Source organism: Psittacula echo, assembly GCF_963264785.1.
Source record: "Psittacula echo genome assembly, chromosome: 4".
Classification (NCBI taxonomy): domain Eukaryota; kingdom Metazoa; phylum Chordata; class Aves; order Psittaciformes; family Psittacidae; genus Psittacula; species Psittacula echo.
In genome coordinates, this window is record NC_137738.1 from 98730275 (window position 1) to 98746294 (window position 16020).

The 16020-nt window shown below is 41.3% G+C and overlaps 1 protein-coding gene across 1 annotated transcript; it reads right to left on the reverse strand.

The window, feature by feature from the left end:
• Positions 1-1973: 1973 nt before the first annotated feature.
• Positions 1974-15665, reverse strand: LAPTM4A (lysosomal protein transmembrane 4 alpha). The gene is made up of 7 exons (XM_080615488.1): positions 15468-15665; positions 7597-7717; positions 6004-6080; positions 5762-5884; positions 4459-4554; positions 3258-3356; positions 1974-2745 (listed from the first exon to the last, which is right to left on the reverse strand). Exons 1-7 carry the CDS (start codon positions 15564-15566, stop codon positions 2671-2673), a joined length of 690 nt encoding a protein of 229 aa, XP_080471614.1. The 5' UTR covers positions 15567-15665; the 3' UTR covers positions 1974-2670.
• Positions 15666-16020: the final 355 nt, after the last annotated feature.

The window sequence follows — 16020 nt, forward strand, 5'->3', positions numbered from 1 at the left end:
CGATCAGGATCTGCCAACTTTGCACTTCTGGTTTCAAGGCTTTAACTCCTGGCCAGTATTTGCAAAGAATGGGAGAAAAAGCTCACAGCGTGATCACCGAGATACAATAAACCGCCTCCCCTGTTGTCAGACCTAACCTAGGGAACTTTGTCTAGTCCCTGGTGCTGCAAATCCTGCCAGTTCCTGTGGGAAGCTGCACCAAGCTGTAAGTGAAAGCACGATTTAGGACACAAATCCACTACAATCTGCAGCACAGTCTTTTAGAAGACACCTTTGCTGACCCACAGTTGACACAGGGCGATCATTTTGCCCTTAACCTCTGTAAGAGGAACAGGAACCCCAAAGATGCTCTGAGGCCTGAACACCTCTCTTATGAAGACAGGCTGAGAGTTGGGCTTGTTCAGCCTGGAGAAGAGAAGGCTCTGGGGAGACATTAAAGGGGCCAACAAGAAAGCTGCAGCGGGACTTTTTACAAGGACATGCAGGAATAGGACAAAGTGGAATGTCTTTAACATGACAGAGAGTAGATTAAGATTACATTAGGAAGTTCTTCACTATGAGGTTAGTGAGACACTGGCACAGGTTGCCTGGAGAAGCTGTGGCTGCCCCTTCACACAGAAAGCCACAGAACACGGTCTGGTGGAGTAAACCAGCTTTCATCTCCTGGAGGGAGCTGCAGCTCTGAGCAACAGCACATGCATACACACTCCCCACAGAAACTTCAGGTAGTGTCTGCCGCTGCCAAATACTGCTCACTCACATCATCACCCAGCTGCATTTCGGGAAGCCTCAGTGCCCACATCAGGCTCTGCTCTTACCCAACCCATCGAAGTTCCTCTGCTGCCCAGTCAGGGTCAGTCAGCCAACCAAGGACAGTGCAAAGCTTCAGCTTCATTCTGCAACACACAGGGAGTCTCCCTGATGCAGATGGATTGTGGCCACAATGTACACTGAGATGGGTACACGAGTACCACACACGACCCCAGCAGTTCCAGCTCCATTTCTTATACCACTTCAGTTTCAGACGGTGTTTCAGCCCCCCTCCCCCCCCGAGTTAAGGTGCTTGGCCAGCAGAGTCCCTGGTTATGGAGTCCTTTCATAAGCCTCAATGCAGTGCCTTTGAAACCTGGACGCTGAGCACCTCTGCCAACAGAGGCGGGTATGCAGGGTGATGGGAAGGGCAAGTGGTGCCAGAGCAGCAGCAGAACAGCCTTGGACCACCATGGTCTAAGGTGCTGTCACAGATGTAAAAGGAAAACTTACGTAATGGAAAACTCAGGAAACTATTACTGATGGCATAGTAAGGCCAGAGAGAACTTACAGACATGTTAAGAGAACAGGAAGGAGACATACTTGAACAGGCTGGAATAACCAACAATCTTTGTGCTGTAGAAATTTGCATCCTTTTTTTTCAGAGTTTGATCCCAGATCCCTTTTATCTTCCAGTGTAGAAAGCCATTTTTTAGTTCAGCTAAATTAGCAGATCACCAAGTTATCTTTTACCTCTCACTACGGAGAAGGAAGAGTAGAAAGTTGTTCAGTTGAGTTTGTTGTTTCTTTTTTCTAGAACATCCATTCAATAACTTAGGACATTTTCCAGTGTAAACCACATTGTAGTCCCTCTGGGTGTCTGTCCTGTTCTTAATGCCTGAGCTCATCAGACATCAAATTTGCCCTGAGAGCCTGAAGATTCCAGGACAATTCCCTTTTCCCAGCTTATGTGTAAGTAGCAACCAGACAAGAAGACAATTGAGTACATGACCTGCAAAGGCTGCAAATTGAATATAATACCTCAAAGGGAATCCCCATTCTCCATCCACAGGAAGACATCTGCTGAAGAAGAGATCAGCCACTCAAGAACCTGTAGGAAGCTCATGAACATGAAGCTGCATGTATGTGGGACCATTTGCAGCACACTGAAACACTTAAACCCCAAACCCAACAAACAGACCAAGTGAGGCTACTGGTAAATGTTTTGTAAAAGATTTATTTAAGTATCCTTTATCACAAAGAGGAAAATACATGTAAGAGTAGAAGCATGCAATCATCTTCACATTTCTATTTATTTTTCTTGCATTTGCAGCACATGGTAATAGACATCCTGTGCCACCCTCACTTCTTCCTGAAAACTACTATGTTTCAAGACATGGGATAACCAAAACACAATGAAGGTAAGATAACATATAAGGAAAGTGCAAAGTAAAAGAAGTCACATATATACCACATTCAAACCCTGTCCCCCTCCAGAAACTGGATAAAGGCAAACTGTCATATTGCTGCACGACCAGATTGTCTTTATGACCTACTTTACAAAAAAATTAATATAAATTAAGGGCAAGATCCTGCAGACACTTATAATTGTAGCTAACTTCAATCGCAGATTGGCTCAGTTGGTATTATTAAAAGCCACAAGTTAGTCACATGCATAAGTTCTTGCAGTATAACGCCCTAAGGCAATAAAATGTTTAAGAGCATTAAGGAGAACAAAAATTAAAGCAAACAAAATCACTCTCAGATGTGTTTCGCTTAGTAAAGTTTGTATCAAACAGTTTAAACAGAACAGTTTGCTCCTAAAGACCTGAATATTTCTATTACTTAAGCAGTTTTGCAAGATTAAAAGACAAAACCCCCAGGAAGCTGGTACAGATGTTAATCAACGTAAGAATTGCTTCAGGCAGGTATGTAGGGAGGTGGAGGTTCCTTCTCAGGCATCTTCACTGCCATTTCATAGGTGGGCAGAACATACTGAGGAGAAGACATTTTGAAGAGATTAATGTAGAGGTTTAGGAAAAAAAACCGAACCCCAAAACAACAAAAGCGTTGGTGCCACATCTGCAACTTAACCCTCTGTTGCAGGTAAATGTTTAAGAAGAACTTGCTGCTGTTTCTAGTAAGACAGTGATGAAGTGGAAGAAGGTGCTATGGTGTTTACTGCTCTGCTGAACCTAACCCAAGGTCATCCATTCCACCCCACCACCTCTTGGTTTTGCAAAGCAGCAATGAAGAATTTGACTGGTGCCATCAGAAAGCTGCACTACAAGAATATTCAAAGACTCCCCTCTATAAAGCCTCCTACTTTATGCACTTTAAGATTGTAACTAAAAAATAACCCACCATAACATCAGCTGCTTGAACTTTTTTTCATCTTTCTAGTCTAGAAAGCCGGACAAGGGTTGTAAACATACATGATACAGTGGTTTTTCTACTTCAAAATGAAACGATACAGGTTCCTTTTACCTCAAAAAAAGAGGTTTTACCTGTGGAGGAGCTTCAAAAGCCGGGTACACAGCTATCTCTGGCAAATTTCTGTTGTTGATGTATTTATAGCAGTTCCATACACAGTTAATTAGATATGCCTAAAAGAAGAGAGATTTCTCTTTTTAAAGACCTCATACAAATAAACTGATTCAGAAATTAGATGCTGGCTTACATTCATATGACAAAAAGGAGCATAAATCAACTTAGTCAACACATCCCCAAAGCACAGTTGCCATTTCCCAGATGTAGCCACATACCTAAGTTGTTCCCCATTTAGCTTCTGCTATCACAATGGCTCAGATCATGAGCCACAGGTTTTAGCAAAAAAAATTCACAGATCCATTCAGCTAATCTATCTACCTCAGCTGTGCTAGTTGAACTAATCCTCGACTGGCTTGTGCTTCCGTGGATATCACTCCAAACTTGCCAGGAGGAAGATGCGGAGGAGGAGGAGGAGGAGGAAGACAGCCCAGCACAATCCTACTCATCCCTGAGATAACATTGCTATTTGTCCAACTACTAGTGAGAAAAAGAGGGCGCAAACACACAACCGGGAAAGGCAAGAAGATGACAGAGCAGAGTAGCCTGGACTTTCAGTCCACATTAACTGCTGCAGAAAGACATCCTGTCATGTTGTGTAGATTATTACATTTTTTATTATTATCATCTGTATAACATTAATCTCTCAATTATTCATTGTCAGGCTAGCATGTGGTTATACACAAGGTACTGAATTTTCTAATAACTACAAAAATCTACCATATTAGGCTTCCACTCCCCCAGTGAGACATTCCTCTTGGAAAAAGTACAGAGGATTAGGAAAATTCTTTTTTATTACTTCAATTTTTATTAAATACAATATGAATGCAATAAAGGAATATTATCATGGCCAATGTATATTACCAACTCATTTCTCTACCCTGCTTTGTCAGCACAACAGTTTTTGTAATTCAAACAAATGCCTCTGTATTTAGATTTTCAATAAGAAAATAACTGGTAATATCACCCTTCAGTAGATAGAAAGATGCAGCTCTGAATTAACCTATGCATTTCCTCCTTCCACTGCCTTCCTTCCAAAACATTCACCCCTGTTTGTTAGGCACAGTGAGTGACAACATCAAGCGCTGGGAATTAATTCAGACTGATAACATCTGTATGTAGTAACTCATGGAACAGACACCTAGTTAAGTTTTAACTTACCTTTAAGATGATAAATAAAGCAAAGACCACCAAAACAATAAACAAGAGACAGCTGGAGTCCAAGGCAAGAAGATCGTCTTTGTAAGGGAAATCCGGCTAGTCAAAAAGAAGTAAGGGAGAGAAAGGGAACAGATAAGCATGAACACTGCATAGTAACAAATATGACAGAACATCCAAACTTCACACAAAATGCAATCAAACTCTTGCATAAACTACTCTCCCATAAACAAAGAGCTCTGTTTCTCACTAGTTTCTTCTTTATCCTCCCATGAAGCACAGTATTCATACTGCCTGTCCTGCAAGAACAGGTCACTTCAGAGAAGGGCTACCTATGCAGCAGCCTTGTACCACACCCCTACTCACTTCCTCAACCTCACGCTGATACAAATATCCATGAAATTTCCTTTTTAATAGCTGTAGCACAACATTTGCAACTGGTCCTCTACAAGTCTTTAATGACTGACATGTTGATTACCTCCAGTCCAACAGTAAGTTACATGTGTGCAAAGCAGAATGCAAAAATTTGCCCAAGCTTCAGAAGAGCTAAAACAAAGAACTTGTTTCACTCTTCTGTTTCCCTGACCACAGTAACAAAGCCTCTCTGCAATACAATTTTTTTAATCTGTTTTAAAAAGAATTGTTTTTAACATCTACTTGAACAACTCTAAACACCATCCAGAAAGAACTTGTAACCCCCATTAACTCAGTGTATTCTACCCATTGAGTCTTCTTACAGTTAAAACACAGGCAGTGTTAATGAAAACTCTGTTACAGTTTCCTTAGAAGATATTGTTGCAAAATAAGAAGAGCCATGCAGAACGTAAAAACGAACCCTCAGAATCTCAGATTCCATCCCATAATTGTGTAGAATCCTGTATCTATCCTTAACCTATATCCTATATCTATCCTTATCTATGCTTTTCTTTGCTTTCCCCACCAAATAAACATCAACACATTTTCAATCTGCAGGAGAAAACCTACGGAAGAACCACACTGCTTAAAGGGTCACAAACATTATTGTTTTGAGTACAAATGCAGGGAAGACAGTTTAAACCAACAATTCCCATCAAAATTCTTTCTTTACTCTCACTGGCTTTCCTTCTAGGGAACAATGACACCTTTAGCACTTCCACCTCTGTTAAGGTCTCCTTCTCATAACCACCCTAGCACTCATCCCCTGTGGCCGCTGTAGTCTGAATTCCTTGTTCTTAGGCACAGGAAATTAACTATACCTCAGTCACACAATTAAACCAAAGTTTAATTTCAAATGTAAAGTATCAACTGAAGCTGAACAAACACTTACCAACTGATCCAAGTAATCCTTGATTCTGGGCAGGTAGGTTAGAGAACTGATGGCAACCAGACAGCTGAGCACAAAGTCAAAGAGTTGGTAACAGAAGAAGGGGATGAGCCAGCCTACACGATGCTATGAAGCCAGGGGAAAAAAAAAAAAAAAAAAAGAAAAGAAAAAAGTGGCACCCTGGAAGATACTCAGTTAAAAATTCAAGTAGCAAGTTTTAAACCAGGGGCTATAAACATACTTACAGCGATTGCACCATACACCATCATTGCACTGATTGTGAACATAAGGAGGGAGATTGCAAACAGAACACAGGCATTTTCTGCATTAAAAGAAAAACAATAATCATCAGTCATTTCCTGTAGCTTTCACACTGCATCTGACAGATGCCTGAGCTCTATCCATCACTAAGTTCTGCTCCCAACAGTTACATTTGTGCAAACGAGCAGCAGCAGAACCAAGTAAGTCTCACCTTTCTCAATGGGAGAAGACCTGGTTCAAGAAAAAAAGAAAGCATTTGTAAAAATCCCTCTGCCTTAATCAACAGCCTGAACAAAGCCCAGATACACAAGTTAGAAGCCTGACATATACTGATAGTAATGCAACATAAAGATGCTGATTTGCAGTATACGTCACTGCTAAAATTATGTGGGTGATTATCTTTACAACTGGAAAGAATTTTAAGTAAAGCCAGCCCAGTATCAACCTTTACACTTTAAAATTGTTTGATTATATAATTCAGTCATTGTCAGCAGGAGTAGCACTGTTCCTTCAGTAACAATAAGGAAAACAGGAAATCACTGTGTGGAAGGTATCCTATTATTTACAAGAAAAAGCAGTTGAACGAAGCCAAGTGGTAGCAGAATCCAGGACACTCAGGGAAACTGAATGATAAAAATTCTCCCTGTGCATCACAATTACTGATGACAGAAGCACAGCTGCTTTCCACAAGTTAGATTATACTCACTCTCATACAGCAAGCACAGTTTACATTTTTAAACACAGAGAAAGAAACCAGTTTGAGAGTCTATAGATATGGTAAGTTAATGTTTTTAGCAATGCTGAAGCCAAACTGTTGTGGTTCCCATACTTGAAAGAGATGATCTCAGAATCATAACTTTCTAGTCTGCAACTGATTTGAGAAGATACAATGCAGAAGCGCTCATTTACCCAATTCAGTACAAGATAATATCTACACACACAGATGGCATCAAAAAGGAGGTTCTCCCATCACCAAAATACACTGCATTGATCAGGAAACCCTAAGTACTGAGCAATAAGCAGCAAGTACTGTTACTCACAATATCCACATGGCACAATCAAAATTGCAATATCCCTTCATGCATACAAAACCCTCTGGCCTACATCCTAACATGGGAAACAAGAATCCTAGAGTCAAAAGCACATGATAGCCATTTTACACTAAAGTATTTCAGTCATATAAGCTTTAGGCTACTAAGAACACCAACACTCATTAATGAACATGTGACATCTTACATGTATCTGCTTTAATTTCATTTGAAATCTTGGCAGAGGTGTTTGGCCCTTTTCCACTTTCATTTCATTACTAGCAAAAGTGAGATACAGTCACAGGTCAGAAGTGAGAGTTCCTCAAGCCAGACCATGAATAATTATCATGAAGACTATAAAACAGAACTCTCAAACCCTCAAAAGAGTCTTGTAGAACAACTCAATCCCAGAATAATTAAAAAGAACTTCAGACAACAAGACAACCATATTAAAAAGCTGTATGCATACATTACACGTCTAGTGTAAGGCAAATACACCACGATACTGCATGCTTTATTTCTAATCAGACAACAGAGTTGTACACCTACCAGCCATTCTCTCAGAAGCATAGTAATTTCCGATGACTTCATAGTGGATATCAACAGTTGGCACTGTATTTGGATGAGTCACCTCTACCGTCAGCAAGATGCCCATCAGCAAGTTCACCACCTGAGAAGGATCACAGTTACCTAAAGGTTATTTACACTGCAACAGCTATGAGCTTCTCAAAGACACACTAACAAAACTTTCATTTTAGTTAGAAAGAATCTCTTTGCTTTACCTGTATGTGGGGAGGAAAAAAAAAAAAAAAAAAAGAACAAAACCACCCAACACAGAACTGAATTTACAATAAAGTTTCAAGATGGTTTAGTTAAACTACTATCAAAACAACCAGAAGAGCACTGAACACTTGCTAATTTTAATGAATCACAACTAAACAACTTTGCAAATAAACAGGATGGATAGAGTTTGTAGAGAGCAAATGATATAGTTTAAATGATGCTGCATGATGAATGCAGAGATCCGTGAACTAGAAAACTGGACACAGTTGAAAAGGCCAAGAAGAAAACAGATGCAACAAGGAACATTTGGAAAGCGTTTCTGCTTTCTACAACAAATTGAAAAGCAGAGTTAACTCAATGCACAAATAGGGTTCTGTACCCTTCTCTCAGACAGCACTGGGGGGGAAGGCGGAATGAGGCAATGTGTAAGCATCACACAGTAAATACTGACAGCATGAAGAAAAACTTCCACTACAGCTCTGATCAAATGTAGCTTGCTTCTTGGTTTCTCCCAAGAAATGATAGTTTAATACAACAAGGAGTGAATGCACGTATAGATGTCTCTCCCCTCACATTTTGTTACATACCAGAAATGCTTTCAATACTAGTAAACTCAAGAGAACCAAAAGTAGCTTAAGATTCTGGAGAGAGCGGAAAAAAAAAAAAAAAGAAACAAAACAAAACACCCCCATGCCTTCACAGTATTTATAATCTATTCAAGACTTACAGGGCACAGTTTCTGTTACTAGTATGTGGAGAGACATGCCAAAGGTTGCGTAACAAAAAGAAGTGTAATGGTGGCATTTTGAAGCTGCCGATCAGTATTCAGCGCAGGCACAGCCAGCAGGATCTTTTACAATTAGCCTCAAGAGAAAACAACCAAGCTGGTTTGTAGTTTCTTACAACTTACATATCTGCCAGATAGTTCTTCTTACACTGGCTTTGTTCCAGGAGTTAATGATAGCAGTAGTGGCTATGCACAGTTAAGAAAGTTTTCAGTAAGGTAAAAAAAGCTTTCGACGATTTAAAAGGAATTTTAGCTTTTAAGACTTACAGTTCCTACCATTAACTCACTGTTGCTACCAGGTTTTGTTTTTTGGGTTTATTTTCCCCGCCTTTTTTAACAGGATTTTGTTGTCTGGTTTAGTTTTAGTGTTTTGTGTGTCTTCTGCTCCCTCCCACCCCCAAGGTTTAGAGCTATCATGGCAAAAAGCTTGCTTACTCTTTTTGCCAAGAACAACCTTTCAGTGAAATCAAAGCTGTAGAAATGCTACCATGTCATCATGTATTATACAAACTTATTAGAAATTCCAGCTACTTTCAGCCACTTGTATCCTCCATTTTATGCCTTGGAACATAAAAATATGGTAACTAGTACAGCTACCAGTGAAGAACTAAGTTTAGACACCAACATCTTTAGCCTTGAAACAAGCATATTTTTCCCCCTCACAACACACTTCCTTCAGGGCTTACTGTCAAGTTGTTCATCTGCCACTTGTCTAAATCTTGTATTTTGCTTCCCCATTATTCAAATGTATAGAATACTACATTCTCTATTACCATTTCATCCTTCTCTGCTCTAGCTTTCTGCTCTCAAGGTATTTTTTCAAGGCTTCTATTTCCTCCTCTCAAAGTAAACCAGCGGTACTGACCTACACTTTAGGAAGTAACTTCCTGCTCTATACCTGTTTTAAAAAGCCTATGTCAAGATTAAGATCTCTGGCAGTTGAAGCACTGACTTCTACTTCATAAAACACAAAGAGGCACATTCATTTATTATTTATACACAGTCAAAATTATAATTGAAACAGTGATAAAAGTTCAGGATGAAATTCAATTATTAGTTAAATACCAAGTTTTACTGCCATGATAGGCAGTCTGCCTCAAGGCAAAGAGCAAGCAGCACTTGAATTAATAGAGAAGTACTGAAGAACCTGAATGCCTTGGAATGGTGAGACTGATCCTGCGTCTGTCACTTTTTTATCCTATTTTCATCCTATCCATGGTCTTAATTTAGCATACTGAAGTCCTTTGCAATTTTCACTAGTTACAGAGTGCAGTTTTAAGTATTACTTTATTTTCTCAACCTGAAATGGCATAAAGGAAAATAGAAAATTAAAGAGTCATTCAAAATCCAATCTATTAGGATCAATCAGTGACAGAGAATAAAAATAGTAACTTAAAAACAACAGGAAACCCAAAGCTCTGCCAATAAACACCCCAGGGTTTCCAGGACTCCATTACTACTATTTGTGAATCACATCACAGCACTGAGCAATTCATCATATTCAATATATGGATTTCAACTAAGAGTAACTACAACTTAAAATTAGTAGTCCTTTTAAGCTCAAAGCCAGAACCTGCATTTTAACCACCAGCATTCTTCTTTCACAGAAGCTTGATTTAACAGCAAGACCACAATGCTGGTTTCAACTTGATAGTCAGTGTGACTAGCAGCAAGAGTATGGTTCAAATTGCAAGACATCGTCAGAGCTTCAACGAACATACTCACTGTGAATAAAATATACGTTCACAAATGGCGTACATGGGGAAGTCAGAAAACTCACAGCATAGGTAAGCATCAGTGTAAGCTGAAGATTATAAACACCATCCCCTTAAGAGCTGACAAATCCAACTTGGTGGACAGCGCCCCATTCTGAGGTGGTAACTCAGGAGACCCAGCAGTCTCCAACCTAGTCTTTTTTGTTAGAAAGTTAAAAAAAAATAAGAAAAATGAAGCACAAAATGGATGTTCAAATTCTTATTCAAAAGATGACTCCACTAAGATGAAAAAATTTAATTTTGTAGTAATTTAAGAAATGTATTTTGCTGTTATAATTGGGATAACTGATCTCAAAGTTTCATGTAGCTTATATCAAAATTAAAAAATACAGTATCTGGTATTAAAGTAGAAAGTCAGCTTTTTGTTATAAACTGGTAACAGAAATATTAGCTCCCCATATGATCAGAACTCAAATGGCTGTGGGACTGTAATAAGCATTATCTTTTCAATCAGTGAGCTGTATCTCCATGGTATACATTTAAAACCCAATTATGCAAGTGCTTTGTCTCTTTGGAGACCTAAGCACAAAGTCCAGGTTTCCTCAAGCACTGCAAGTAACTAAAAGTCTTGGACATAAACAAGAATTCAACTTGTAATTTGCTTATTCCCTTTTATGAGCGAGAAAGAAGAAAATTGCCTTGCGCTACTCCCACCTTCTCATCTTTCTCATCTCTGACTTTCCTTGTGTTTTTCCTTAAACATGCTTCTGAAGAAACAAAGAAAGATGGGGCTTTTGTTTTGGTTTTTAACTATACTGAAATAATAAAAATAATTTTAAATGGGGTGCTTCAGACCTTCTAGCATTTCAAGATTAGGCTGGGACCAGTTACACTTCTTCATTTCTGGTGATCCTGTTCAGTGAACAAATGACTCGAGATCCTCCTCACCCTCCTGCTAACCAGTAGCAATTGCATCATTTTGATTCCATCGCTGGAGTTTGCTGCCAGAATGAAACAGCCACTCCCTCCAAAACAATGCTAGTACTTTTGGAGTGTTTACTGAACTCTGATCTGATTTTTGCCAGCACAGTGGTCATGCTTCCAGTTTCTGGAAAACACTGTGCCTAAGAAGAAAGTTTACAGGAAGAAACAAACTCCAAAGCAACACATTTGCAATTATGGGGCTAGGAATAGGAGGTTTCTTTTTCCTTCCTACACAGGACAGTAGTGGGTGTTGCAGAGTGTCCTGCGTTCAGCAATAGCAGTCATTTTTAATCCTTCTTAGTAGCTAGTGCAGTTTTTGACTTTCGGCCTGGGAACAGCACTGATGACACCAATGTTTTTAGTTATTGCTCAAATGTTTAGCCTGACCAAGGACTTTGTGAGTCTCATGGTCTGCCAGGGAGGAGGGGAAGCTGAGAGGAAGCAGAGACAGGACACCTGACCCAAACTAGCCAAAGAGGTATTCCATACCACAGCATGTCATGCCCAGGATGTAACTGAGAGTTACCCAGAAGGGCTGGTTCACTGCTCGGTCCGGCTGGGTATCGACAGGGGGTATTGTATTCTCTTCCCTTGTTATTTCCCTTATCATTATTATTATTGGTGGTAGCAGTAGTGGGTTTGTGTTATACCTTAGTTACTGGGCTGTTCTTATCTCAACCCATGGGAGTCACACTCTTTTGATTCTCCTCACCATTCCCCCAGGAGGTGGGGGGGAAGAAAGGGGAGGAGTGAGTGAGAGGACTGCATGGCTGACTTACGGCCTGGGCTTAAACCACGACACAGAGTAAACCAAACTATATTAACACAGGAACTTAAGTACGAGTATGCTAGAAACATTCTTAATTCATCTTTTTGCACATACAGCTTTACGTGTTTATCAGAAACAACAGCACCTAGACCAAAGCGTGCTTAAAGGACACAGTTTGACCACACAGCATCAACAGCAGACATTTTATAACGTCTTTGCTCTCTCTAGACTCACTAAAGTACACAATAAGGACAGTGATATAATTGGGTTAGCGAGGAGAAAAGTTAATTAGATGGAAGGCTTGTAAGTACACAAATAAGCAAAGAATAGGAAAATGCCTAAAGAAACTGTTACATAAGAATAACACACATGTATTAAGTAGCTAAAACTCTTATCTTACTAAAAAGATCTGGAGTAGACTGCTACGCGACTCCATTTTGTGTCTGGTATCAAATTCCTTCAGGACTGCTCAGCACAACAGCATAGTCTATCCAGTAAATAAAAGCTCACCAAGATTTTCAGTAACACAAAGCTATTGTTGAACTGAGCATTCTCCCCCACCAAAAAGCTACCTCCCTTGCAGAACAAACAAAAAATAAACTAAAAACCCCCCCTGAATAACCAAAAAATCCCACCCTAAAAGAGTTACTACTATTTGTCCCACTACAACTTTCAAGCACTAACAAATTAATTTAGACATACTTATCACAAGCTAGTATCTGAAAGACTGAAGTTAGTGACACTAAACACTGCATTAACTACCTTAACATGCCCTAGGCCATTTAATTTCTTTTTTTTTTTTTTTGTCAGCAGAAAAGTAAGTTTAATTACCACTCTCCAAATCATACTTAGCCTTCAAAAGGTATGAATTACAGTTGAATTCTGATTTAAAGCATTAGGCAAGACCACCTAAGGCTTCATGGTAAGACCTTACTTATTTCAGCTCAAACAGCTAACAGACTTAAGAGTTACCACATTTTCCCAGCTGACAGCTGAGAAGAAATGGGTAAATATTTTCAATACATAGTTAAGGTGATACAGTTTATAGAAAAAGCACAGCTGTGAAGTACTTCACATGCACACTGCTGCCCTGAACTCACTATATTCTTCCCTTCTAGTAGCCTGAATCTGTTGCAGTTACAAGAGAACAAAGCAACATTTGGTCTCACACACTACTCCAGCTCTGAAGCCATCAGCCTCATCGATGACCCACATGCTTTCCACTGTCAGTGCATAAGTACTACAAATACTTGCAGAGACTCAGGCAGGAGGGAGAGGTACTGCATCCAAGCAACAAGATGAAAAAGCAGCACAGCAAGAGAGGTAAAAGCTTTAAGTACTACTGGGTCTGTGGCCATAGAAAATACATCCCTGCCCACCATTCCACTAAGTTCCTGGGTTTCTGGATACTCCTGCAAGCAGAAAACTAAAGTAGAGAAGGCAGCAGGGTGTTTTTGTTTTGTAACAAGAATGAGCGCCTCTTCGCTGTTAACAATTTATGCTTTTACTTGAGGTACCAGAAGCATATTCTTGATCTCTTCCACCAGCACAGAGTAAAACTTCTGGAGGGTCTGCAGGTTTCCAGAACAAGTCTGCTGTTCAGTACTGCAACAGACCTTACTTTTCTATTTTACATGAACTAAAAACAGAACTTAATCAAGACCACAACTCTTCTTTTTCAATTTCCTTTTGAAAAAGGAGAAAAGAAACAAAAATAAAAAAGCTGCCCAAAATATCCCAAACAAAAACAAAACCAAACAAACCCCCCCCAAAAAATCAACAAAAACCAAACAAAAAAACAACACCAAAACAAACCCCCAAAAAACCCTTTCCTAGTGTTCTGGTACACTTCCCACCACCCACCTTGCTTTTTCTTCCATTCCACTCTCCTGCCATTTTACTGTTTGCCTGTAATATTTATTTTTTTTTTTATCAGTGGAACTACCAAGATGGAAAAGAAAAACAAAAGACTCTACCCATGTATTTACTGAAGACAAACCATAAACTTTGCAAACTTCAAACCCCCACACTGCCTGTAAAAGCGATTTCTGTACATGGCTCCTTTACAGCAAGGCATGAAAATTCAGCATCCTCTTATTTCTACAATCTGGGGATTGATAAAGGAGAATACAGGCTTTGGTTATAGCTTCAGGAGAACAGAAAAGGCATGATGTAACTTTTTCAAACTATCCTCACATTTTTTACAGCCCATGAGGGTAAGGGGAAGGAAAAATGAGGAAATGACTTCAGTGAAGAGGAACTCAGTTCACCTTTAAGAAAACTAAGGGAAGTTAACACTCCATGCCTTAACTTGCTGGTACTATTGTGAAAACAGTATTTCACTCTACTGCAAAAATATCCCTTTAACATTTCAGCTCCACCACCACAGCACTCTCCCAGAAAAAGTACCCACCACTCAGAAAACAAGAGGTGTTTTGGAAACCAAATCTGTTTGTATCACCCCTCTGTGTTGAGAGTAGAGAGTACCAAAGAACTGGAACTTGTTGAAAAGCTTTGTGGAAAGCTTTTCAACAAGTGGAAGCCATGCTCATTTTGAAGACCTTCACCTTCCTCTCACTCAGTAGGTTAAACACTACTCAGGGGAACCACATCTTAGAATCATAAAAACACAGGATGTTTGGGTTGGAAGGGGCCTCAAAACTCACCTAGTTCCATTCCCCCTGTCACAGGCAAGGACACCTTGTACTGGACCAAGTTGCTCAAAGCCCCGTCCAGCCTGGCCTTCAACTCTTCCAGGGACAAGGCAGCCACAACTTCCCTGACATACCCAAATTCCAGTCTCCCCAAGCATCTCCTCTCTTACCAAGGATACGTTCAGGACTGCTTGAAACATAAGGAGCCCTTATCTCTCCAATCCAAGAAAAGTAATAGTAACAAAACCCCTCAGAGAGCCACATTAAGATACCCCGAACTTCCACTTCATTTTCTTTCCCTAGCCACCACAGATAAGGCCGCTAGAGAACAACTATGTTAGGAAAGCCCGAAACACACCCCGGGAAGGAAGAGGGGCCCGAAGCACACGGATGACTGCAGGAAACCCGTGAAGCTTCTCCCGCCGGGAGCAGCACAAGGCACAGTCTTGACAGTGGCACGACACAGCAAAATCCCGAGTGGGGACAACTGCTCCAGTGAGGAGAGAAGAAGCTCCGCTGTGCCCACCCCCACAACCCCTTCATGACCCCACCACGGCCACGCCCCAGCCCACTCAAGACCCCCGCCCGGACGCTTGCGCGCTGCCCCCACCCGCCCACCAAGGCTGGGCAAAGGCCCAGCTCCACGCATGCGCGCTGCACACCCATCTACCTCCCCCCCTCATGACCACCCCCTCAGCGGCGCCGTGCCCTCCGCGCCGGGCTCTCACCATGTACCAGGTGCCCAGGATGATGGTGCCAGTGCGCACATGGCAGCAGCCGCAACAGCGAGTACTGTAGAAGCGGTCCCGGCTCCGCTTGAAAGTCATGGCGATGGCGGCGGCGGCAGCAGCAACAACAACGCCGCCAACTTCCGTCCTGCCTGCAAGCCTACGACTCACCCTCTCCAGCCACTTCCCCTCCAGATGAGAACCATCAAACGCCCGCGCTCGCGTCACCGCCGCTCTGACCAATCAGTCGCCGCGCGGGGAGTGCCTGCGGGAGGGCTTACGCGTTGCCGTAGCAACAGGAGACTGGCGGAGCCGCAGGCCAATCAGAGCACTGCTGGGAGCGATGCCGTATCGCTCACCCGCAGCGGTGAGGTGGTTTGTGCTCATCATGTAGGGGGTCAGTTTCTTTCCTCTCGTTTTAGGCTGATACTGACGGCGGATCTCTCTTGACCCCTGGTTCCCCTGCGGGTTCTGCTGGGGCACAGCTCCGGTGCTTCCTCGTGCAGTGTCAGTGAAGGCTGGCCGGGACAAAGAGGAGGTTGTGGCCTCCGAG

Excerpts from the sequence above, each read along its gene's own strand:
- LAPTM4A (XM_080615488.1), bottom strand. The coding sequence starts at position 15,566 with ATGACTTTCAAGCGGAGCCGGGACCGCTTCTACAGTACTCGCTGTTGC. Across the intron at positions 6,081-7,596 it reads TGCTTCTGAGAGAATGGCTG|AAAATGCCTGTGTTCTGTTT; the intron begins GTAGGTGTACAA and ends CTTTTAATGCAG. Across the intron at positions 2,746-3,257 it reads CTTTTGAAGCTCCTCCACAG|TATGTTCTGCCCACCTATGA; the intron begins GTAAAACCTCTT and ends TCTTCTCCTCAG.